The 25,764-nt window shown below is 33.7% G+C and overlaps 1 protein-coding gene across 1 annotated transcript in view; it reads right to left on the bottom strand.

Moving 5' to 3' along the window:
- Window positions 1-5,795: 5,795 nt before the first annotated feature.
- LOC109092657 (1,4-alpha-glucan-branching enzyme-like) overlaps window positions 5,796-25,764 on the bottom strand; it is a 171,069-nt gene continuing 151,100 nt past the window's right edge. Inside the window, exons 15-16 of the mRNA XM_042739167.1 lie at window positions 20,884-21,001; window positions 5,796-7,170 (exon numbers count right to left, since the gene is read on the bottom strand). Coding sequence (XP_042595101.1) covers window positions 7,108-7,170; window positions 20,884-21,001 — 181 coding nt within the window. The 3' untranslated portion in view covers window positions 5,796-7,107. The remainder of the gene's footprint in view (window positions 7,171-20,883; window positions 21,002-25,764) is intronic.

Genomic DNA, 25,764 nt, shown 5'->3' with positions numbered 1-25,764 from the left:
GACAATATACGGTGAAAATTCTTTTTTTGGTCATATATTCCAAGGCATAGGCTAGAATCTGTGATTGCGAAGTACAATATCCACACAGTGCAGTGACTGACTGCCACACACATAGGCCTACTCATCAAAACATTAGATTCATCTATGCTAGAGCCACGCCGGAGCACAGCCCACACAAGGAAGATAATTCCGCAAACAGCTGTGATTGCAGGTTTAAAAACAAAGATAGCGACAAAGAGGCAAAACGTACGGACTGCAGCTTTAAGTAAAACCAACAGGTTTTTATGTAACTGTTAGTTAATAGACTACATTATTAGGCTACTTTGACCATCGCCCCCAATAGATCAACTTACATAATCTATAAAGGTTAGAATTCGGATATTTCATGATATAGTTAATGCGTTTGGGAATGTTTCGAATAAAAAGGAAATAAATAAATAAATAAAAGATAAAACATGAGTGCTATTGTGGCTGCTGTGTGTCACATGACGACCCCCCCCCCCACACACACACACAGATTTATATAAAATTTAACACAAATAAATTTAATGTGATGCATATTTGTCATACATAAATAATAATAAAAAAAGATACAGTTTCTGTAATAGTAATAATATACTGATTGTGTTTTAAATACACAATAGTCAGGTTTGAATATTGATCATTAATAAATCCAATTTGTTTCAGAATGAATGAATATTGCTTGTTCCACTGCTAGTGGAATAAATGGAATACATTTAATTGTTTTCTCATTGATTAGATTGATGCTTTTTCTTAAAGCAATTTTAAATGAATGCATTTTGAAAAAAAAAGAAAAAAAGAAAATCAAATCAAATAAATGCAAACAGTTAATAATACACTATATGCTATTTATTATTATTATTTTTTTTAAGAGTATAGAATTCTTACGTTAAGTTTAGTAGTTTAAACTAATCCAGATGGATGGAAATTTCACATGCAATTAAAAATGTATAAATCTAGTCTGTATTTAATCTAATTCCACCTAAATAATATACATTAAAAATATACATTATTATTAAGATTTTGGACTTACTTTTTATTAAATGTCTGTCTTTAATAAATAGTTAAAAGTGGGATCAAGACTCTATAAACTTAAAGTATCTTCTTATAACAATACACTTAGGGCGCTGACATACTCATTCCACTAGATGGAAGCATTACTCCACAAACTCTGAGGATAATGCCCGTGAGCAGTGGCAGAACTGTGTATTATTATTCACTGTTGACTTCATGAATTTGAGGACAAACCACTGCCAGTGTCCCTCAAGGAACCTCTAAGAATGGCCTGCAACATCTGAACAACACTTGATCCCTTTGCAACCAATGGGGAACAGGAGCTCTTACAAAACCCAAGTGAAGTTGCATTAGTACTGCCATTTGCTGGCTCATCAGTGAGATAATGCAAGTTTACCCGACCCATGAGGGAAACGCAAGATAGATGCAGCACACATTCTTCAGTACTACATTAAAGGCCAAACATACATCACAAAGTGTCAATGAAAGAGGATGATTTACATGGTGCATCAGTAAGTGGAGACAGAGGAACAGATGAAGGAGAGCAAAAAAAGAGGGAAGAATAATAAGCATCGAAAGAAGCCATTGTCCACGTATCCATGACCTTGCGGGGGAGTCCGAGGTCACAGCTTTCTTCAGTCGCTCTTGATTTCCACACAGTCACAGAGGTGATTAATGACGAACAGCAGACTTGATTAGCTAAAAAGACGGGCGAAACAAAGCGGTCCCAGTGCTCCTGTTGACTCCCCCCGTTTAGATTAACACATTCAATTCAAGAACTCTAATGAAAATGCCATTGGTCAGGATGAAAGGTACGATTAAGCACAACGTCCTCCTTCAAATTCACAATGGTCCTTGTGGAAGAGGCAGATATTTATGCAAAGTGGCCCTCTCAAAGCTTTTAGCATTACAGACAGTGATTTTAAGCCCTTTTGGTGTTACATAAAGGTAAATGAGGTGCTCAATACTTGCGTTGAACTGATGGGTTTAGAATATGAATGTTTCTAGCGCTCAGCCAACAAAATATAAAACTGACCATATGGTTGAGCAGTTAACATAAGGCCCTTTGCGACGGAAAGTGATCAAACGGCTTTACTGCTGGTATTGGGAACCCATTCCCTTATCTACTGTAAGTTAAAAAAGGTTATTGTAACTGTATGTATCACAATTGCGAGTTTGTTTCTTGTAGTTGACTTGTTCTCAGTATGACTTTAAGTATATGACTATTTCTCAGTATTGCAATGCGTATTTGCATTTTTTTTTTATATCTGTCACTGTCACTGTCTCCTTATATCTCACAATGTGACTTTATGTTTTGCAATTGCTGCTTTGTTTCTCATATTTGCATTTTTATATCTCATTTTGTGACTTTGTTTCTTGTAACTGAGTCTTGATCTCTCAGTGTGGCTTTATTTCTCTAAATGTGTCTATTTTGCTATTGTGTCTTTGTTTCTCATATTTGTGATTTTATCTCTTAACTGATACTTTGTTTCTCATTATTTGCTTTTTATCTCACATTGCAATTTTTGTTTCTTGTAATTGAAAAGTTTTATCTCTCACTGATTTTAGGGTGTATCTCACCATATGATTATATTTCATAATTGCATCTTTGGTTCTCATATTTATGATTTTATCTCATAACTGATACTTTGTTTCTCATTATTTGCTTTTTATCTCACATTGCAATTTTGTTTCTTGTAATTGAAAAGTTTTATCTCTCACTGATTTTAGGGTGTATCTCACCATGTGATTATATTTCGTAATTGCGTCTTTGTTTCTCAGATTTGTGTTTTTATCTCATAGTTGAACCTTTCGCTCAGTGTGACTTTATATCTCACAATGTAACTATATTTCACAATTGTGATGTTGTTTCTAATTTTGGCATTTTAAAATCACAATTGAGACTATTTCTCGTAATTGAGAATTTGTATCTCATTGTGTGGCTCTCTTTGAATGTGACTATATTTTGCAAATGATTTAGCAAAATTATCTACTTTGTTTCTCATATCTGTTTCTTGTGAGAATTATCTCTCAGTTTTACTTTATATTTCACAATTTTGACTCTCATAATTACATTTTAATATCTCACAATTGAGACTTTTCATCTTGCAGTGTGACTTTATGTACTATATCTCAAAATGTGACTATATTTTGCAATTGCTACTTTTATTTCTAGTATTTGCATTTTTATTTCTCATTTTATGACTTTATTTCTTGTAACTGAGTCTTGATCTCTAAGTGTGACTTTTTTATCTCGCAATGTGGCTTTATATCTCTAAATGTGACTATTTTGCTATTGTGCCTTTGGTTCTCATATTTGTGATTTTATCTCATAATTGATACTTTGTTTCTCATTATTTGCTTTTTATCTCACATTGGAATTTTGTTTCTTGTTATTGAAAAGTTTTATCTCTCACTGATTTTAGGGTGTATCTCACCATGTGATTATATTTCGTAATTGCGTCTTTGTTTTCTCACGATTTGTGTTTTTATCTCATAGTTGAACCTTTCGCTCAGTGTGACTTTATATCTCACAATGTAACTATATTTCACAATTGTGATGTTGTTTCTAATTTTGGCATTTTAAAATCACGATTGAGACTATTTCGTAATTGAGAATTTGTATCTCATTGTGTGGCTCTCTTTGAATGTGACTATATTTTGCAAATGATTTTGCAAAATTATCTACTTTGTTTCTCATATCTGTTTCTTGTGAGAATTATCTTTCAGTTTTACTTTATATTTCACAATTTTGACTCTCATAATTACATTTTAATATCTCACAATTGAGACTTTTCATCTTGCAGTGTGACTTTATGTACTATATCTCAAAATGTGACTATATTTTGCAATTGCTACTTTTATTTCTAGTATTTGCATTTTTATTTCTCATTTTATGACTTTATTTCTTGTAACTGAGTCTTGATCTCTAAGTGTGACTTTTTATCTCGCAATGTGGCTTTATATCTCTAAATGTGACTATTTTGCTATTGTGCCTTTGGTTCTCATATTTGTGATTTTATCTCATAATTGATACTTTCTCATTATTTGCTTTTTATATCTCACATTGCAATGTTGTTTCTTGTAATTGAAAATGTACATCACTGAGTCTACAGTGTCTCACCATGTGACTGTATTTCATAACTGCAGCTTTGTTTTTATCTCACAGTTGAGACTTTTTATCGCTCAGTATGACTTTATCTCTCGCAATGTGAATTTGTTTGCCATTTTATCTCACAGTTGAACCTTTCGCTCAGTGTGGCTTTATATCTCATAATGCAACTTTATATTTCACAACTGTGACTTTATATTTTGCAAATGTTATTGCAAAATTGTTATACATTGTTTCTTGTGAAAATTGTTACCTCTGTTTGACTTTATATTCCACAATCACAATTGTGACTTTGTTTCTCTCATAGCTGCATATTTTATATCTCACAATTAAGCCTTTTTTTTTTTTTTAATTTCGCAGTGTGGCCTTATCTCTGTTATGTGACTATATATTTTATAATTTAGTCTTCAGCGGGACTTTGTTTCTCGTATTTGTGACTATATATCACATATTTACATTTCTCATATTTATGAATTTATATCTCACAATGTGAGCATATCTTGCAAAATAATTTTATACATTGTAATTTGTGACTTTCTTCCAACTGTGACTTTTTTCTAAACTTTTCTCACAATTCCTTTTTTATTTTTTACTCAGAGGTAGAAACAGGTTTCTATAGATTACCACAAGAAATATTATTCAAAATAAACATGCTCTTGTGAGTTACATAACACTTTAATGGAGTAAGCTAGCAAGGACCTTGAATAACAATATCAGTGCATAAGGATGTGGTTTGTTGTCTGTTTTCGAGCACTTTAGAGACTTGATCTATTAATCTCAGTGATAAAGATGTCAGTCACTGACAAAGCCTTTTTAAAAATCTCTATATACAATCACTGCATTAAACCAGACAAGCATTCAGTGAAAATTTGCCTGTGATCAATGGCCATGAAAGCAAATACATCCTGACTAACAGAAAAAATATCTACCTTAGAAGCACTATGAGTTGCATACATCTCATAATATAAGAGACAGTTCCGGTCCTGGTGTCTGCATTGGTCAATACAGCAATTCAGTCTTGATAAAATCTAGATCCACCTCATCAAATCACTGCAGGCTCTTGTGGAGTATTATGTTTGTTCAGCTCAATCTCACAGGAAAATGTAACTATTTAATGAGATGTGGTGATTTTGAATGAATTCATAAAATGTGTGTATGAAAATGCACAACTTTTAGTATGAAAATTCAAATGAAGGTCCATCCCTTAACATAACCGTCACTGGAGTGTAAGCAGATCAAATAAAATCAATGAGATAGTACATATTCATACATGACCATGTATATATGAAAAATGTCAAAATAACATTTACTTTCTCCATATGCATAAAAAAACAACAAAAAAATCTTCAGTATTTAGAATTTTAAGCCAATCCAACCATCTTCCAGAGACAAATCCCAGTTGATTCAAAGAAGGAACAAGATTGCTGTAACTGAATCAACAATAATGGTACAATATAAAACCATACTTTACTAGTGTATCGTAAAAGGACTCTATTATGTCATAAGAGTGGTTAATTTTTCAGCTTGTTTCCATGGTAAAAGCAAGCTAAAATGCTAATAAAATGCTAAAAAAATGGAAATGGAAAAATGAATGCAATTTTACTTTGAAAACTGTTTGTTTCCAGAAGAGCAAAGAACAAGCACAGTCTTTCTTTCAGCAGTGCTTTATTTTAGTATAGCATGGCTTTCACCCACAAATGGCACAGTGTTTAACATTGCACACAAATATTTGTTGACCATCACAAGGACCTTCCAAACTTTTGAATTGGATTTCTTTTGCAATGCAAATTTTTTTTTTTCATGAATAAAACCTTCTCGTTAGCTGCTATATTTTCATAATAACAAAAATAAGCAGTGATGATGAACTTTCATTCAAGATGCTTTTTGGAAATTGGTTTCTCAGTATGACAGATTACTGTACATCTATGAGAGCATCAAATTCATTGAGGGCAAATTTAGATTTCTTTGATTCAGAACCACAAAACAAGATGATGTCCAATGACACCTTGAGGCGAGCAGCCATAAGTATAATAATAATTTTCACAGATTTTCACACATAGACTTACTTCTGGATCTCGATCAGGGCTACAAAACGCTGTTGTCATTGAAGAGAAAAATATATATAAAATGTATTATAAAAGATGTTTACATGCATGCTGGGGCGTGGACACAACACACAACTGTCTGAAAATGTATTAATATTTTATTATTAGCACAATCTATATTATCTCAAGCTATATTATTAACTGAAAAAAAGTCTGTCAGAAAAAATATAACTTTGATTTAATGACTATACAGAATTCATGTATTAAAAAACAATATAATTCAAGAGCTCAGCACTGAAATGACATGTAATCAATATGTCGATCTCAAACTATTTATTATTATTATTATTTTTTTTTTTAATTTGGATGAATACTTGGTGCACATACATATTTATACAGAACTTAAATCACTCACACAGAATGTCAAAAGTGCTTGTGTCAAATTAAACAGCAGACAAATCAAACTTATGTAAAGTAATTATATTTACCTTTCACAATTACAGTATTATAAATACAGTGCTGACTAATATTGCTTATAATACTGACCACAATCCATGTAATTATTTACTTCAACATTATTCACTTGTTGAATAGCAATTTCAGTAGTAATTAAGATCTAACCATTTGCATGAAGTTTTGAACTTTAACATAACAGGGTTTGACAAATAGACTTTAGCTCAGTTGGGCAGTAGGATACTGAGAAACTAATTCTTGATAATCAATAACCTGTGAACAATGACAGAAAAAAATGACTTGAACAGGAATGGGACAGAAGGTATTCATAACATCTTGTACTCAATTCTCTGGAAAATGTGGGCCTTCTAAAGGATGATGGCAAACACGCTGTGAATGGAGGTAGGTTGAGTCACAGAAGTGTGCTGGGTTTCCATCTCGCGGTGAATCGCTGATTGTGTTTCAGTAGCAGTAATCGATTTCCTCGTTGGCCAGAACAATAGCGGTTCTGCAGGGAATGTAAACCTGAGAGAGTGGAACAGCCAAAGACAGAAAGAGATCAAAGAGACTCGGCATTTGTTTGAGGCAGTGTAGCACATTCTGAAACAATGCATAACATGAAAAGTGTAAATGTCTCAAGTACTGTGGAATGTGAAAAAAGAAAAAAAAGTTTTATCAATTTATTTTAAGAATAAGAGTTTTTTACTTTCTGAGCAATCTGAACTGCTACAGAGTAAAATGCTGGTCTCGTGTTAACATACGGCAGATATATCGGAAACTTTTAAATGCATTAAATGATTTTGACAACACTAAATAGAGCTTTATATGAATACATGGAAGTGTGCACATATTAATAATTATTTAAAAATGCAAAATGTAATTTGAGTTTTTGGAAAAGCCATAGAAATTATTTTTTCCAAATCTCTATATAATAGAATATATGTTTAATCATGTCCTGAATCTCGGTGCGGGATTACACATTTTGGTTTTACTCATTCCTGCAGGTTTTGCATGTTCGGACAATTCCTGCAAACATTTATTTAATATACAATATAGGTTAGATTAGTAAAAAATAATAATAATAATAATTCACATAGAATATCAGATTAAGTCAGTCATTTGAACACAGCGTGAGGTTCAGCTGTACCACGTCTTCTCGCTCTTACACTCTCTTAAAATTGCCTCACATCAGCGCATCTCATCTGCACTAAGAGAGCTGCTGCACGCTGCGATACAAGGCTTTCGCTCAGCTGACAGAACTGTCACTTGCCTAATCGAGTCAGTGTTGCATCATCACAAAAGTGTATCATTTGCACGTTGTTTTAAGTCTGTTTAAACCATTCAGTACTCGTGCGCTCCAAACAAGTTTTCTTGGCACTCATGGTCACATCCAAAGCACGCGCACATGAAGCCTCAAGAAAAAAGTTATTGTTTTCATTGTTTCTGACTACTAGTTGCATATTAATTGTATACAGTATATGAACATGAATGCATATTTTATTTTTTGTGTATTTTGTGTTTCTCCATAATAATGTTCTAGTTGAGCATTTGTAGTAGAGGTACGGGGCCCAAACATAACCTCAAGTTCTGCCCTGGTCCTCCCTATGATATAATTTCATTTTTCTTTTTTTTTTCTGCATGCACTTTTTGCATATTGGTTGCAAATAACTTTAATTTGGAGGACAAACGTTTTAGAAAAATGGGTCCCACTTTATCTTAAGTGGCCTTAACTACTAAGTACTTACATCAACAAATAAGTACAATGTACTTTTTGTATTCATATTGTATTCTGAAACACTTTTGCTGCTATTGAGGTGGGAAACGGGTGAGGTTAGGGTCAGGTTTGGTGGTCTGGTTAGGTTTAAGGGTGGGTTAAGGTGTAAGGGTTGGGTCAATGGTGTAATTATAAATATTTTTTTAAATATAAGTACAATGTAAAAACATGTATATATGTGCACAGTAAGTGCATTGTACTAAATGATTAATTTAAATGCAAGTACATTAGTTAAGGCCACTTAATATAAAGTGGGACTGAAAATTGTAATAATATTTGAAATATTTGAATAATGACAAAAATTGCTTCTCTCCCTTTTTCAAAGAAATAACAAATGTTTATTCTTAAAAAAAAAAAAAAGCCAATGACTATTTAAAAAAAAATTGTCATTATGAAATCAGGTTGTATCACGTTCACATGCTTTCCAACATATTAAATTAAACACGTTCACCATAGAATAACCACTAGTTGCGTGAATTGCATTGTAAATGTATTTTTTGAATAAGTGAATAGATGCTGATAAAACCCCCACTAAATTTTTATAAAATATTTTTCTAAAATAAAGAAAGTTATATTGCATGAATTGCATTGTAAATATATGTTGCATTGTATGTTGCAATGTAAATGTTGCATTGACTCTCAAAAATTGCATTGTAAATATATTTTTGAATCCTGGTTAAAAATAAAATACTAAATTTGTTAGAAAACATTGTCAGAAAAAAAATAGACATGAAATAGAAGGTATTTTCTTTAATCTTAATCTTTTTTTATTTTTTATTTTTATTTTTTTTTAACAACAGTGTACCCAACACTTGATCTAACCTTTCCAACCCCATCCATTCTATTTCACAGAAACATGTTTCTCCTGCACTAAACCTCTACAGGAATGCAGGATATGTGTGTTCACACTGCAGTCGTGGATCCCTGACCCATGTCTGCAGCTCATCGAGCATCGTTCCTCTGTAAGGAAGCCTCCCTCAGGACTCACATCTCAATATCTCCTCCCTCGCCAAATGAGAACACCTCAGAACATGTTTGCTCACTGTGAATTCATCCTCCATCGCAGAGCCACGGGAGTCAACGACTCGCCCGCCGCAACACTGACAACCGACATCGGTGACTAATTAAACCCACTCGGCGGGGTGAGAGAGAACCACAGCGCACCGCTGCCGAGAGACAGAGCGGGAGTGAATCACTGCACCTGCCCAGACAAAAACTACCGCTGTGTGTCAACAACATTTACTTTCCCGAGCCGCATAAAACAATGGTGACAAATAGCGGATTAATCGGCTAACAAAGAACAGCAGAGGTCTCTAATGTCATTATTACAGCACGCCACACACATGCTGATTATTGCAACCAATGCAATATGATGCTCATTATTAAAATGTGATCATTTCAAATTAGATTCTGGCTTTTGAATATAGATGTGTTTGATTAAACGTGCAGTCGAGAATGTGCAATGAGGATCAAAGGTTTGGACTCGAACTTAATTGAGATACAATTGGTATTAATTGCACTTGGATTAAAACTAGGATGCATAGTGTTTCGTCAGCGACGTGATGCTTAACTATTCATTTATTCAGAATTATAATCAAAATTCAATTCATACACACGAGCACTTCAAGCATACTCTGTTTTTTGATTTATTTGGATATTTTTTGAATGCATAGATACACAAATGCACAGCTGCCCCGATGAAGAAAAAAGCTTCATTTATTAAGTCGTTAATTAAAGTATTTTAAATTATATGTATTATTTAAATTATGTAGATGTATTTTAGGCAACGCTTTACAAATAACGTTCCATTTGTTATCATTAGTTAACATAAACTAACAATACAAATAGTTCTAAATTATTTATTAATCTTAGATAATGTTTTTTTAATACATTATTAAAATCAAAAGTTGTATTTATTAATGTTATTTAATGGACTTGAGCTAACATAAACTAATAATGAACAGTTGTATTTTTATTAAATAATGTTAACTAAGATTAATAAATACTGTAACAAATGTATTATTCATTGTTAGTTAATGTTAGTTAATGCATAAAATATAGCAACCCAATGGAACCTTATTGTAAAGTGTTACTGTATTTTAAAAAAAAGCAAACTACAGTAAAATCCACATAGTAAAAACTAAAACTTAAAATTAAAACCTAAAATAGAAAAGTAAAAGGGAAAATGTATTAAATACTATAATAGTATATGTATATACATACAAATATATATACAGTACACACACACACACACACACACACACACACACATATAAATATATGATAGTATAATATATAATAGTTTAATGTATATGCGTTTTTGTGTGTATTCAATATTCATTTATTAAATATACACACACACACACACACACACACACACACACACACACACACACACACACACACACACACACACACACACCACCTGTGGTTACTCTCTGGTGCCTCCTAAATTGATATTTTGTTACATAATGTGTTGACATTTAAGTCTCAAATCACAATTTGTTGCCACTTTATTCCAAACTGACTGAAAAATATTTAAAAAACACTTTTTGAAAATTACAGCATTTCAAGGCTTGTTGTAAGAGCTGGCAGGTGTCTGAAGGCCTTGGCGGAGCATGTGGTTTATTGTTCTGATTTTGCCGAGCTGCTTTCTGCTTCAAGGACAGCAAATCATTAGAACTTCTCTTTGTGATCAGCATGAAAGAGAATTTGGAAAGTGAACGAAAGGTACGGGGCCGCCGTTAGATGCATAAACAAATTGAAGATGTACGAGAAAGTGGAATTCTGCCTTGAACAGTATCTTGTGCAGTCGTGAATTGCTTTCCCGCAGCGGGTTTGTGAGGTCCAGACTTTCAAGGAAGAATCAGAAGAGCCTTTGGGCACGACGCTCCAGCGGGCTGACGTTCTGGTGAGCCGGATCAGTCAACATCATGCGCAAAACAAGCTCGGTTCACACGCCTCGGGGAGATGTCGGAGTCTTATGATGACCTTCTGAAGACGGGCACGTTGTGTAACCTTAAACAAGAACACTCCAAAACAATCCACTGCCTATTTCTCCCCTCAAATCCATGTTCACGGGTCTCTGGCGGATACGCTCGCCGACTAAACTCTCACACACACCTGTCTCTTATCTCGTCCCTGCTTTTCAAGTGCTTCTTGACTGAAGCAGAGCAAGAAACTTCAGCTGATTTATGGTGCGTGGACACAGAGATTGAGGGCAAAAAAAATAAAATGGTTACATGATACACTTACACATCCAGCAGTATGTAATTATATCCATCAATTTGAGATAAAAATGCAACTAGTAGGGGAATGTTTTGGAAGGCAGTGAACTGTGTCTTTTTTAAATGAAAATGAAAAGAATTTAGTATGAGATGCTGGTAAATGATTGCCATGCAGGGGATGCTGAAATCAAAGATTGTTCATCAAAGCATAAATAGAGAAAACGGACAGAATATACACTCTAAAAATGCTGGGTTGTTTCAACCCAACTTTGGGTCAAATATGGATAACCCAACCATTGGGTTACATTTTTACATAATTTTTTTTAACCCGAAAGTGTATGTGAAATCAATAACTGAGTCACTCAAATATCTGCATTGTATCAAAGCATGTAAATAAAAATTAGATTATATTCCTGTATATATCTGCATTGTATATTAATTTTTAATATCTATCATTCATCCATCATATTAACTTTTAATATTCCTATATTTTTTTTTCATTGCACAGCAATGTGTGTGTGTATATATATATATATATATATATATATATATATAAATATATATATATATAATCGAAATAATTAATGAAAATGTATTTAAAATATTTTATTTAAAAAAGTAAAAAATATACGTATATATATATATAATATATATATATATATATATATATATATATATATATATATATATATATATATATATAATTTAAATATATTATATATTATTATTTTTTAAATAACATTTTTAAATACATTTTTAATAATTAATAATATTTTTTATATAATAATGAATAAATTCCATATTAACTATATAATAAATAATATACTTTTTTTTTTTTTTTTACAAAAATCTGCTTTGAAAAAAGGTAAACACTGGCTGGTTTTCTTCAGAGAGGAACATCTCTATATAAATTCTGTGTTTTTATGTAAACACAAATGTTTGTCAATCTGAACATGAACAACAACTTATTAAAATTACATTTTATTTTTATTTATTTATTTATTTTGTGCCAAATAAATGTTTCAGTGTGAACAGGCCTTTACTTAACAAAATACGCCAACAAAGTAATAGTTCAACCAAAAAGCTAAATTCTGTCATTTTACAACCTCATTTGACTTTCTTCACTCGTTTGACTTTCTTTGAACACAAAGAGAGACATTCATAGTTGAATGTCCAAATTGCTCAATTCCATCCAATGACCATGACATTTGCAAGATTTTAAAGGGATACTGACTTAAATTCAGTCTGTTCCTCTTACAGAGTTTTCAAAAATGTAGAATATTAGCAAACATATTTATGATGTTTTAATCCCTTTTGGAGTTTGACAGCCCGTTTCCCATCCAGTTTCATTGAATGCAAAAAAACAGCCTGAATATTCTACATAACTTCTCTTTTTTTCTCCTAGGAAAGAAACAATATGGTTAAATCATAATAGTAAATGATTAAATAAATTTCATAAAATTACATAGGCATACTGTACCCTTAAATAGGACCACAGGCTGTATTTAAAGATTTGGCTTTTTTGACTTGGACCATCACTCACATTTCCTTTAGAAAATGTAACATGTGGTTCACTACTTAAATCTCATTTCCAAATGATTCTTATAAACACTAAAAACTAAAATCTGCCTGGAGATCGTGGGAGTTTTCTTCAAAGACAAACTCTAATGGCGAAAAACTTTTTAGCGTTCATTTAAAAGATAATAAATAATACAGAACTGCAAATTATACAATCTATTGCACGCTCAGAGATGTGTTGAACAACTAGAAAGTTCACTGCCGGACATTATTCATATTCTAATTTACTGAATTTCATGTTTCTGACGGAGGACAGCTAAGCAGTCTTGTTAGCTCCAGAAAACCTCAAAAGAGGGCGATTCGCAGGCATTTCGTAATTAGCGCCTCATGAATATCATTGGAATTCAAACAATCCGTTTCATATGCAAAACGTTAAGAAACAGACGTAAAAGCACAGACGACGCTCGCACCAAATTGATGCCCGGGGCAAGAAATTCATATTTGTTCATCATTGCAAAGTGAAAGGGTAGAATTTTTCACTCGCTCTGCGCCTCCGCAGTCTGACTCCGCATACCTGATTCTGCCGAATGCGTCGCTTTAAGAGCACGCCGCGTGTCAGCCTGCGCAACGCCTTCAGATGGCAAATGAGAGTTTATTGTCACTCATGGAAACGGAGGTGCTGAGCTGATGGACCCATTAGAGAGAAGAAACAGGGAAGAGGGAGGAAAACTTTGAAGCTGCGGCCCTTAAATAAATCATGGAGAAAAATTGCGCAGACAGGGGCCTTACTGTGGCACCTGCCAACGATCACAATGATTAATTTCTTTCTTATGCAGGTGTGTCAGCTCTGAGCTGCGGAAAAGACAAATATCAGAGAGAAATCGTCGCCGAATACCGCTCTGTTGTCTGTGCAAGTCTTGCTTTATTCCCTGCTGGGAATGCTACTGGTCGCACACTTGTTAAAATAAACTTTGCGTTTGGCAGAAAGTGGGTGGGAAGCGATATAGTGCTTTCTGAATTAATAAAGTGCTGCAAAGAAAGAAAAAAGAGAATGTGTAATTTGGGGGTTTTAATTGATGAAGGCTGTCTGAATGCAGCTGGGGCTTCCAGAGGAGATAAAAGAGGAGGTTTTGCACTGGGAGTAGAAAGGCTTGAGCAGAACCCGATGTACTTTACAGGGTGAAAGTACAGTTAAAAATATAAGCTATAGGGATGTGCTGCAAACTATGTACTAGAGCAATAACTAATCAGAAGCCCTGTATCATTAGGATCCACAAGACCCAAGATACAGTGTTGTGTTCAGAAATAGCTACTGCGTACAACTGAATGAAACTAAATGCTTTTTAAATATATATATAAATATATAATATATATTAAAAAAAAAATATATAATAATATATATATATATATATATACACCATACACATATATATATATATAATATATATATATATATATATATATATATTATATACTATATATATATATATATATATATATATATATATATATATTTTTTTTTTTAATATGGATAATAAATATAAATATAATAAAAAAAAACATTATTAATAATTTTAATAAATATTATTAGAGGGTCTTTATTTGACCCTCTAACTCCAGCACTCTCTATTCTAATTCTATTTGATCGTTTTTCTTAATATATATATACATACATATATACATATATATATATATATATATACATACTTTATATGACTAAATGTAAATATTTTAAGAAATAAAACAAACAAACAAACAAACAAACAAACAGACAAACAAATAAACCTATTTAAAAAAAAAAAAACTTTTAAGAAACAAACTCTAATCGACTTCACAAAATGATTAGGTTGTTAGATGTCCTAAATGAATTTAACCAAAGGAAGCATATAATATATAAACAACAAAATATGACAATTAAAATGCTTTTATCTCTGACATCATAAAATGAGGCTATTCTTGCTGTATCTTGCAGTTTAAGACCATAAAATGCTGATTCTTTGGAGAGATTTGGATGTGCATTAAATTGATCAATATAAATCCAGACGTATATATCACTATCAATTTCACAGAGTGCGAGTCATGCCAATTCAACTTCAGAATCACAACATAAACCTGTCTACTAGTTAGCAATCATATTCATATGCAGTGAGAAGACTAAATCTCAATACAATACTTTAACACAACTATATTTTCTGCATGAAGTAAGCAGCACTAATAAGTAAATCTCCAGCACTTACTGTATCCTTGACACTATGAATATTAATGAAAAAAAAAAATGTAACCATCACAAAGTCAATTTTTCTGAATTATGCATTTAGCTCAGAGTTTCGCTGCTATTTTCTGTCAAAGGCCTTGAGATCTCTTCAACCCCTGAGGTCTTCCAGAGTAAGTTCTGCAAATTTAATAGTATGAAAATAATACAGTTCATAAATAATGCAGCTTTTATAGATGCCTGTTACAGTATCGGAGCACCTGCTACTGTATCAGTTAGAACATGATGACTGCAAGCACAAGTAATTTAAGACTCACATGTGGCTTGTGTAGGAGCATTTCATTGGTTGGACATATTAAACGAACCCACCCTTTCATTAAACGAGTCAGTGTTTAGAAATTGAATAAGACTTGGACCAGCACAAGACCTGTTGTATGTGAATGCGTATGGTGTTTGAACATTTTTAGTAAATCTACAGACAGTTAATAATGAGACTTGATTCAGTTGACTTAATTAATGAAACAGTAGAGTAAATGATTCATTGACTCGCTCTTTTCCAGTGTTATTTTAGTATTGAGATACCATTATAGTTTTTACTAATATCATGAATTAGATTTCTAAAGTTTCAGTATATTTATTTTTTAGCAATTTTTAAGTTTTAGTACATTTTTGCAATTTAGTGTTTCTGTCATTTTTGTTATTTTTAATGTTTAGATAATTTTACAATTTATTTCAGTTTTAATTTTCATTATTTTTATATATGAGAAATGTTTCTCTGGCAACTAGCAAAAAAAAAAAAAAAAAAAAAAAAAAAAGCTGCTATTTTTCCAGATAGATAAATATTTGTGAACTACAGTAGTTTAAAAGATTTGAGTCTCTGAAATGAATCAAAATCCCCATTCCTAATCTGTAAGCACCTATGCAATTTTCGGTGTCTATATGATCTTTGTATTCTTTGTAGGGAAAAACCAGCATGAACATTCTTCAAAATATCTTCTTTTGTGCTCCACAGCAGAAAGTCAACAACATGAGTGTGGATATATTGTATTCATGAATTCAGTCTATTAATTTGGTCCCAAGCAGACACGCAACTATGCACACCTAAGAAAACAAACATCAGTTATGCAAATCTTCATTTTGCCACCTTTTACCTACAAGCTCAAGATTGGTCCACATGCTCTGCTTAACAATTACTAAATTATGTTGACAACAGGACAAGTCAGCAAAACGGAAAGTTTGCTTTTGAATTTTTATGGATCTTATTAAATCGTCAGCAGACCCTTAGGTAAATAGATGACTGGGATGACAAAGAAAATATGAGAAAAAAGGGGAGTGTTCAGAAGCGAGGGAGGAATGAAGAATTGCATCACGAGCTACGGCCTGAAATGGGGGTTTTAAATTTCACGCTATGCATTTAATTTCAATAAGGCCTCTGGAAAGAGAATATACGTACAATATGACAGCTGGAATCCAAGAGATAGCAGAACTTATCTGATGGAGACACGTGACTCGATAGATTAACTGAACTATGACTACTATAGATAGTGTTGCACTTGACTCCCATTTATTACTGCTCTGATAAAGAGCCTAATGCATAAAAGTAGCCCAAAGGAACATTATATAGCGACTGCATGGTTTCAAATGTGTACATGCATTACTTGAGTAATGCATGGTTTAAAATGTTCTACATTGCTCCAGTTCAATCACAAAGTCTTGCCTTGAGCTTCAATGAAAGTGCTTTCAGTTTTCAAACACAGAAGGCATTTTGTATGCTAATGCGGGAAACTAAAACAATACAAATGAGAATTCTCAGGATGCACTGTGGCACAAAGCTTTCCAGGTTTAGAAATCACACTTAAAGGAATAATTCACCCCCCCAAATTTAAATTTGATTAAATGTATTCCCCCGTCAGACCATCTAAGATGTATATGAGTTTATTTCTTCATCGGAATAGCAGTACTTCAATGGATCTTCAAGCAATGAATGGGTGGCGTCAGAATAAGAGTCCAAACAGCTGATAAAAACATCACAATAACGCACAAGTAATCCACACATCTCCAGTCCATCAATTAACACCTTGTGAAGTGAAAAGCTCCATGTTTGTAAGAAAAAACTGTTGCTTTCAGCTTTATGAGTCCTCTATCCATAATATTGCGTTCTCTAGTGGAAAGGTAATCTCGTCTGAATCAAGAGAGAAATATGCACTGTTTACAAATGGAAACAGTCCAAAACAGATATAAAACAAAACAAATATGCTGGTGAATTTTGATGTTTGAGGACAAAAGGGATTTGACTTTTTCACTGAAGGAAGTGTTGTTATAGATTATGGATTTTTTTTTTTTTTTTTTTTTTTTTGGCCAGAAGGGATTGTTTAAAGGTAAAATGTCTTAATAATGAAATTACTCTTACAAACATGCAGCTTTTTGTTTCACAAGATGTTAAATGAGGGTCTGGAGCCATCTGGATTACTTGTGGATTATTGTGATGTTTTATCAGCTGTTTGGGACTCTCGTTCTGACGGCACCCATTCACTGCAGAGGGTCCATTCGTGAGCAAGAGATTTAATGTTACATTTCTGCAAATCTGTTCCGATGAAGAAAAAATCTCTTTATATCTAGGATAGAGGATAAGTATATTTTCTGAAAATTTTCTTTTTTGGGTGAACTATTCCTTTAAAAATCTCATATATCCAAGTTTTTCATGATAGAAGTTGTGGGTTGATTTATAAAGAACTTTCTGATTTTTAGTTGAACTTTGCCGAGGCCCCCTAGTGGGCTCCTGGCTTCTAGTTAAGAACCACAGGTGTAAATGTCTATTATCTCATTAATATTAATCAAACAGCTGTATTAAGAAGAAGAAAAAAGAAGAAACTGTATATATTTTCTTTATAGACTTGCTTTTTAGTCAAACCCCAACAGCATCAATATTAATTGAATTCATCTTAATTTTAATCATTATTTCTTACACAGAACAACCAATTGGATCCTAACCACTCAGGCTTCAGGAGTGGCCATTCAACTAAGACTGTGCTACTGTCAGTCACTAACGAGCTGCGGATTGCAAAAGCCGATTCCAAATCATCAGTTCTTAAGGTCCAGATATACTTCAAACGAAATCGAAGAATGAACTGATATGACGTCATTTCAAACAAAATCAGGCTGAAATGAAGTTCGTTTTGAGTTCGCTTCGGCAGTTCGAAACAGCTGACCAAAGCATACTTTCTGAGGGAGTTCTTTTTTGGCTCCTAAACAGCTTTGAGCTTCAATTGGTCTGTGGTGATTATGCAATCGGTGGTTGTGTTCTGAAACTCCACCTTCTTTGACGTGCATTTTTTTTTTCCCAGGTTCAATTCTCATTCCACAGAGGTCCTACAGGAGAATAACATCTCCTAGTCACTAGCAACATGAACACACTGGAGTGTCGAATAATTGAGCTGGCACAAATATATCCGCACCTGTACGATCGCTAAGAAAGACATTAAAGATTCAGAGAAAGCATTAAATTCCTAGAAAGAATTGCAACAAAGCTTGGTGTCGACGACCCGGAGTTATGCAAAAAGCGACGTAGAGAAACATCCGAGATAAGTTTTCCAAAGCCATGAAAAGAATGAAAGGAAAGAGTAAAGATATAAGGTAGCAAGTACCAAATACATGTGTTTCAAATAAATGTTACCCCATACTGCAGCTTCTGCTGTTTTTCTTTCAATAAGCGAATTTAAAGGGTATACAATAAATGAAATGCCAAACAAACATACACTAATAAACCTTTGTTCTTATCAAAAGTTAATCATGATACCACATAAAATATAAAAAGGTGTAACAATTTATCCAGTTTAATAAAATAAAGTAACAAACTAACTCCAATATTTTTTTTCCACATCATGCTAAAGTTTTCAGACTATGAGCAAGTGTGAATCACTTCCCATAAAGGACTGATTGTGGAAATGTAATGGTTCTTTTGTATTGCAAACATGATTGTATTGCAAACATGACATGCCCCCAAAAAGTAGAATGAAAACGAACTTTGTTTGAAGTATATCGGGGCCTTTATTTTGCTGGATCCATCTGTTGCTTATGACTGAGCTTCTTGTCTTCCCAGCCACTCCAAATATACAGCATGACTTCACTGTCCAGTTAGGTTCCTCAACAATTACCCCATCAAGTTCGGTCAGAAATCTTGGTGTAATTTTTGATGACCAGCTGACTTTCAAAGACCACATTGCAAAAACTGTTTGATCTTGTAGGTTTGCATTGCACAACATCAGAAAGATCAGGCCCTTCCTAACGGAGCATGCTGCACAACTTCTTGTCCAGGCCCTTGTCATTTCTAGGCTGGACTCCTGCAATGCTCTTCTGGCTGGACTTCCATCGTGCACAGTTAAACCTTTAGAAATGATTCAGAATGCAGCAGCACGACTGGTCCTCAACAAGCCCAAAAGAGCCCATGTTTCAACTCTCTTTATCTCCCTGCACTGGCTGCCGGTTACGGCTCGCATCAAGTTCAAGACACTGTTGCTTGCATATAGAACAGCCACAGGCTCAGCTCCCGCCTACTTCCACTCACTACTACGTATCTCCATCTCATCCAGAAGTCTGAGATCATCTAGTAAGTGACACCTCATGGTACCATCACAGAAAAGCACAAAATCACTTTCCAGAACATTTTCGTTTACCGTTCCTGGCTGGTGGAATGATCTTCCAACCCCTCTCCGGAATGCTGAATCCCTGTCATTTTTCAAGCAACAGATGAAAACTGTCTAGCTTGTACTTATTTTATTCTCTGTCTAGCTTGTACTTATTTGAACAATGCTTTAAATTTGGTATGATGAGCACTTCCTGTGTCTATTTCCCTCTTTAAGATGAATCGCTTGAATTATTCCCCAATCATAAGTCGCTTTGGATAAAAGCATCTGCTAAATGAATAAATGTAACTGTAAATGTTAAATGAACTTAGGATCATGTAGTGGAGACTACGTCAATTATTTAGGGAGGGTTGTTTTACATTGAATTTCTGTGAATGTTTACTTGAACACCTGATACAGTGCTGCTGTTAGATACCTGAACACCACTGTTTACTTCATTTGCATCTTTGTTCTGTTGTTTTAATTGGATCCAGTTCTTGTAATGTGATTCTTGAATCTTTATTTGATTACTGAACATCTACTTGAGTAATTAAATGAGTATTTGTTTACTCGTATTTAATTACTTGAGGAATGTTAAAGGCTACGTTCCATTACTTTAATTTAATTTTTATATATTTATATTAATATAATTGAAGTGTGAGTTTAATACCATAATAGTTTTTGCTGTGGTATTAAAATTGGTATTGAGAAATTTAAGTGCTTTTGTTTTCAATGTGCTCTAACAGCACTCTGAGCTCCATTAAACAAATATCCTTGCATATTTTCCACCACAATCAGCACAGACAAAGAAAAACAGACTCTGTTGGCATATGAATTCTGTATGTTGCTATATGTTTATGGTAACAAATAGTATAGTTTGCTTACCAACATAGAGTTGGGCAGATTGCTGAATTCCATTGGTTCGGTGAAGAATTCTGTGTTGTGGTCCAGTCTGCCATGACCTCCATAGTGGATTTCATCTGAGTCCAGTTTGATCTTATATCTGGAGAAGATTGTAGTTAAGGAACCCAAAGAGATACTGGAGACAAAACTTATGAGAAGGAGAAGATAAATAAGTCGTATTACAGTAAACTATACTCTTTGCTTTCTTTATATGATTGTGATGGACAAAGTATCAACTGAGGGATCAACTAAACATATGGATCCATTTATCCACCAAAATGCTTGGATATGATGCTCTTAAAGTTACTTTCTGTTATTATTTACCCAAAACAAGGCACCATCTTCATGGTGTCCACTGGATGCGAACTAGTTGTCCACTTTCTAGAAACGTTCTTCAGCTCGTCAGAATGCAGAGCTGCACTGCAAGTCAACAGCACTGATTGCTTTGAGCTCCTCCGAGACAATGACTCACATTTGTCCCATATAAACACACGCGCCAAAACCGATGAGCCACCACATCAACAATTCCAGGCAGAATTATTTATCCATTTCAAAATATTAATAATGTATTCCATCAAAAAATGTTTCAAACAACACGAAACTTGCACTCACACAATTTCACTCTGTCTGTGCTACGCTGACTAAATTAAATATTAAAAAAAGTAATTGCCTAGACTCATGACCGGAATAAGAAATATCTTTGACAGAGAGCATAAAAGAATAATGAAGACACATTTAGTGAAAACTGAAAACCTATTTCAAGTTATACACCCCCCCCCCCCCCCCCCCAAAAAAAAAAAAAAATGAAAGATGCTTTGAAAATTTAAGGTGCTGAGCTTGCTGAACATCTGGACTGCCGCACAGATTACCATTATGAGTGCATTAATGCTGAAATGATCTGTGCTAACTGACAGCATGTCACAGATGCTGTTGATAAAGCTAAAGTTAAATCGAATAATTATTTAAAAACATAAAACAATTTAACTTCCATAAAGTGTCCTTTTTCCAAGTGAAACAATATTAAGTAGAAAATAATGTAGGATAAAACTGGTTCATTTTACTTTCCTTTGCAAACATGTACAAAAAAGGCCATCACAAAAGAAAGTCTGTAGAAGACTGCAGTTAAGTTACTGCATTTAATTAAAACTGATGAGTTGTGCACTGTAAGGTCAGGGACATTTATTAAGATAAATAGTAAAAAAAAAAAAAAAAATAAATAAATAAAATTAGAGTCTATTTTATTTCTTTATTTAAAAAAAGATGTGATTCTCAACTGGGGAAGCAAGGAAAATTACCAGTTATTATTCATACAATCAGTCATAGTTAAATCAATAGTTATTTAAAATAAATAGACTTAATTTTTGAAAAAGGAGTAAATACTTTTTTAAATAAAACTAAATAATTATGCAGCAGGCAATGTAGTTAATATAAATATTATTTAACAATATTATATAAAATGTAAAAAAAAAATGATATATTTATTTTCACAATGACATCAATTAACATTTATTATTTATTATTTTTAATAATAATAAAAACAAAAACAAATTATTATTATCAATATTTGACCTTTAGGAAATTTCTGCTCACTTTTGGTATTGTTGGATCGCCATAATAAGGGTTCTGAAGTAAAACCAGTTCAGAACCACTGCTACATATTGTACCATATGTGTCTACAAGTCTTTAGGTATCGTTTTAGTTATGTGACATGCAAAAAAAAAAGAGCTGTGACTTTTGCCATTTAATTGGCATGCAAATATACAGTTTCACCCTCAAAGTGTAAGTAAACAACTGTATTCCTGTGGCACAAGGAAAGAAAAGACGGAGAAGCTGGAGTCCCCAGTCTCTCCACTCCTGCTCTCTCTCTATCTCTGTTTACCTTGGCCTCTCAGGAGTTTAAACAGTTGTGAGTTGTAACAAACATGCAGACAGGCGTCTAATTGGCTGCTTGAATAATCACCTCCTATCCCCAAGGGCTAGCGGTGGGTCTTTGTGTTATCCTCAAACGCTCTCTTACTCTTCCCCGGAGCTGGAGCACACTTGGCTTTTACTGCCAGCTTGCTGGCTTTGATAGCGATGATTAAAAAGAAGTGTTGCTTGGCGTATTGTTCCTGCTGAGGATGACGACAGATCCACCCTCCTGACCCTACTCCCCCATACTCCTATTTGCATTGAATTCTCTCACTGATAGAACAAACTTCCTTTGTTATGGATATTTCGGAGATGTTATCGGGAAAAGAGTAAGAAAAACAAAATGATCTGATGCCTTCTTTTTTTCTCAGACAGAATTAATCGGGGCTTCATATAAGTTGCTTACTGTCAGGATTTATATAAAAAGTAAAGCATGCAAGACTTCTTAAATTGCAGGAAACACCTTACAATTCTGAATTAAGCACATCCAATTTTGTTCATTTGCAATTCAAACATGCTAATAATAAAAACTGGTTACACAGTACATCTTACACCTTAGAAATGCGCCTCTAGCCACATTTCTGCAAAACTGTCGAAATGTACCTATACATACAATTCACTGCAGTTTCCATGTAAAATTACCACAAGTGACTGTGTGTCCTTTTCACACATTGTGATTACAGTGGCAAATTATCAATAAAGAACAATGCAAAACAATTTTACCATTGTGCATGATCTGTAAACTAAAACATTTTGATGTTTGCATCACATAACTAGCTCCATATGGGTTATCTGAAGTAAACTTGCTCGGTAGATCACCCAGTACAGCACTGGGTTACACTTTATATTAAGATGTCGTTTTTACAGTGTAATTATACATTTAAGTACTGAGTAATATTAATTAACTGCATGCACTTACTATGTGGTTTGGGTTAGGTTTACTTGCATGCAATTATGCATAATTAAGTGCCATTATAATAGTAAGTACATGTAACAATGGCACAGTTTAAAGTTGCTCAGTTTAAAAGTAGACATGTCAAGCTTTCTATAGATAGATCTCTCATGTCTCTGTGTTGAGTATTCACTGAGTTACAGTTCATTTTAATGACGCGTTTCTACATAAAGATCACCGCAGACCAAGGCTGCAGACAGCGCACTTTGTTTGTTTTCTTTATTTTATAAATGCACAAAGTTTTGTTGTTACATTGTGTGGATTCAAATAAAAGTAGACCCTTTACAGATTCGATTGATGTATTGCTCTTATCTGTACGATCAAAACTGAAAGTGTAATTTAAGTTCTTTTCGGGGTTATCAGGAGAAAATATCTCAAAACGCGTATACACATTAATCGACTCCAGAGGGTTAAAATAAAGTGTTAGCCAGCACTGCACTTGCGATAACAAGCACTCAAGTACGAGTCCTGTGAATGGTGTGTTTTTAAAAGTGCTGTCAAATGATTAATCGCAATTAATTACATCCAAAATAAAAGTTTTTGTTTACATAATATATGTATGTTTACTGGGTATATTTATATTTATTTATTTATTTATATTTATTTATAATTAAATAAATGTAATTAAGTTCACTAAAAAATACAAATTCTGCCATTAACTAACCCTCATATTGTTTCAAACCTATAAAACCTTTGTTAATCTACAGAACACAAATCAAGATATTTTTGATCAAATCCGAGAGCTTTCTGACCCTCCATAGACAGCAAGTGAACTGTCATAATCAGGCACAGAAAGGCAGTAAGGACATTGTTAAAATAGTCCTCATGACATGAACCTACGAGAATACTTTTTGTGTGCAAAGAAAACAAAAATAATGACTTTAGTCAAAGATTTGCAGAGGAATGCAAAGGTATACATCGTGGAAGGGTTAAACCGCTGATGCCACATGGACTATTTTAACGATGTCCTTACTACGTTTCTGTTCCTACACTTTGGTAGTTCATTTGCTGTCTATGAAGGGATCAGAAAAAATTGGATTCATCAAAAATATCTTAATATGTATTCTGTAGAAGAACAAAGATCTTATGGGTTTGGAACGACACAAGGGTGAGTAATTAATGACAGAATTTTCATTTTGGGTGAATTAAAATAGAGGTCCCAAAAGAGGGTTTTTGTAGCAAAGCCATAACTATTTGGGATTCCCAAAGCACATTTAAGTGAGCAGTCCTTAACAGAACCATTTTAGAACATTTTAATTATGTTTTATTCCACTATATAACCTTTTGTGGTTCAATGGATGTTAAATGTTCTTTATGGATCCATCAATGCCAATAAAGAACCTTTAATTTTAAGAGTTTAGGGTCTTCTAGGTCTACTGTAGGTGTGGTTTGCTGGTTTTGGAGGGGTTTGGGCACTTCAAGGCATCTTGGTCAGACAGGGAGTCCATATTAAACCTGGTTTAGGCTGGTCTTTTTAGCAGGCATATGCCTGCCTACCATTGCAAATGTATTTCCAGTCTCTTCTGAAACCAACAATGCTATAAATGATGCCAGCATTTGATGTTGCGGCTCATGTTGAGGAAGAGCACCGGAAGCAAGATGCAAGCAAGAACTGCTGGGTTGCAGAATATCAGTTCCACCCCATGTGGATTCACATAGACGGCACGTCTGAGATCCATAAAAAGACGTCTTTGGAGAGATGGAGAGAGAAAGAGCATAAATAAGACTCAGGGATCCTTTACAAAGAGGAAGTCTACCTAAAGCGTTCATGCATTGATCAATACCACCCATTCCCATTAGACAAGCATGAATGTCACCCAGGACCAAAGCATACGTGACAGTACAGCGAGTGCGAATGTGCCAGAAGAATACTAAAAGTATGTGTATGTGTGTAGATGAGTGTGAATACACAAGAACCAGAATGGCTAATTCAATGTTCCCTGGCAAGCATGCCAGTGTAACAGCAGTGGCTCTCCAGCTGAAATTGGCAGTTGGAGGCT

The sequence above is a fragment of the Cyprinus carpio genome, chromosome B15 (assembly GCF_018340385.1).
Source record: "Cyprinus carpio isolate SPL01 chromosome B15, ASM1834038v1, whole genome shotgun sequence".
NCBI classification, from domain to species: domain Eukaryota; kingdom Metazoa; phylum Chordata; class Actinopteri; order Cypriniformes; family Cyprinidae; genus Cyprinus; species Cyprinus carpio.
Note: the sequence above shows the minus strand (reverse complement) of the source record. Positions and strands in the feature narration are given on the sequence as shown.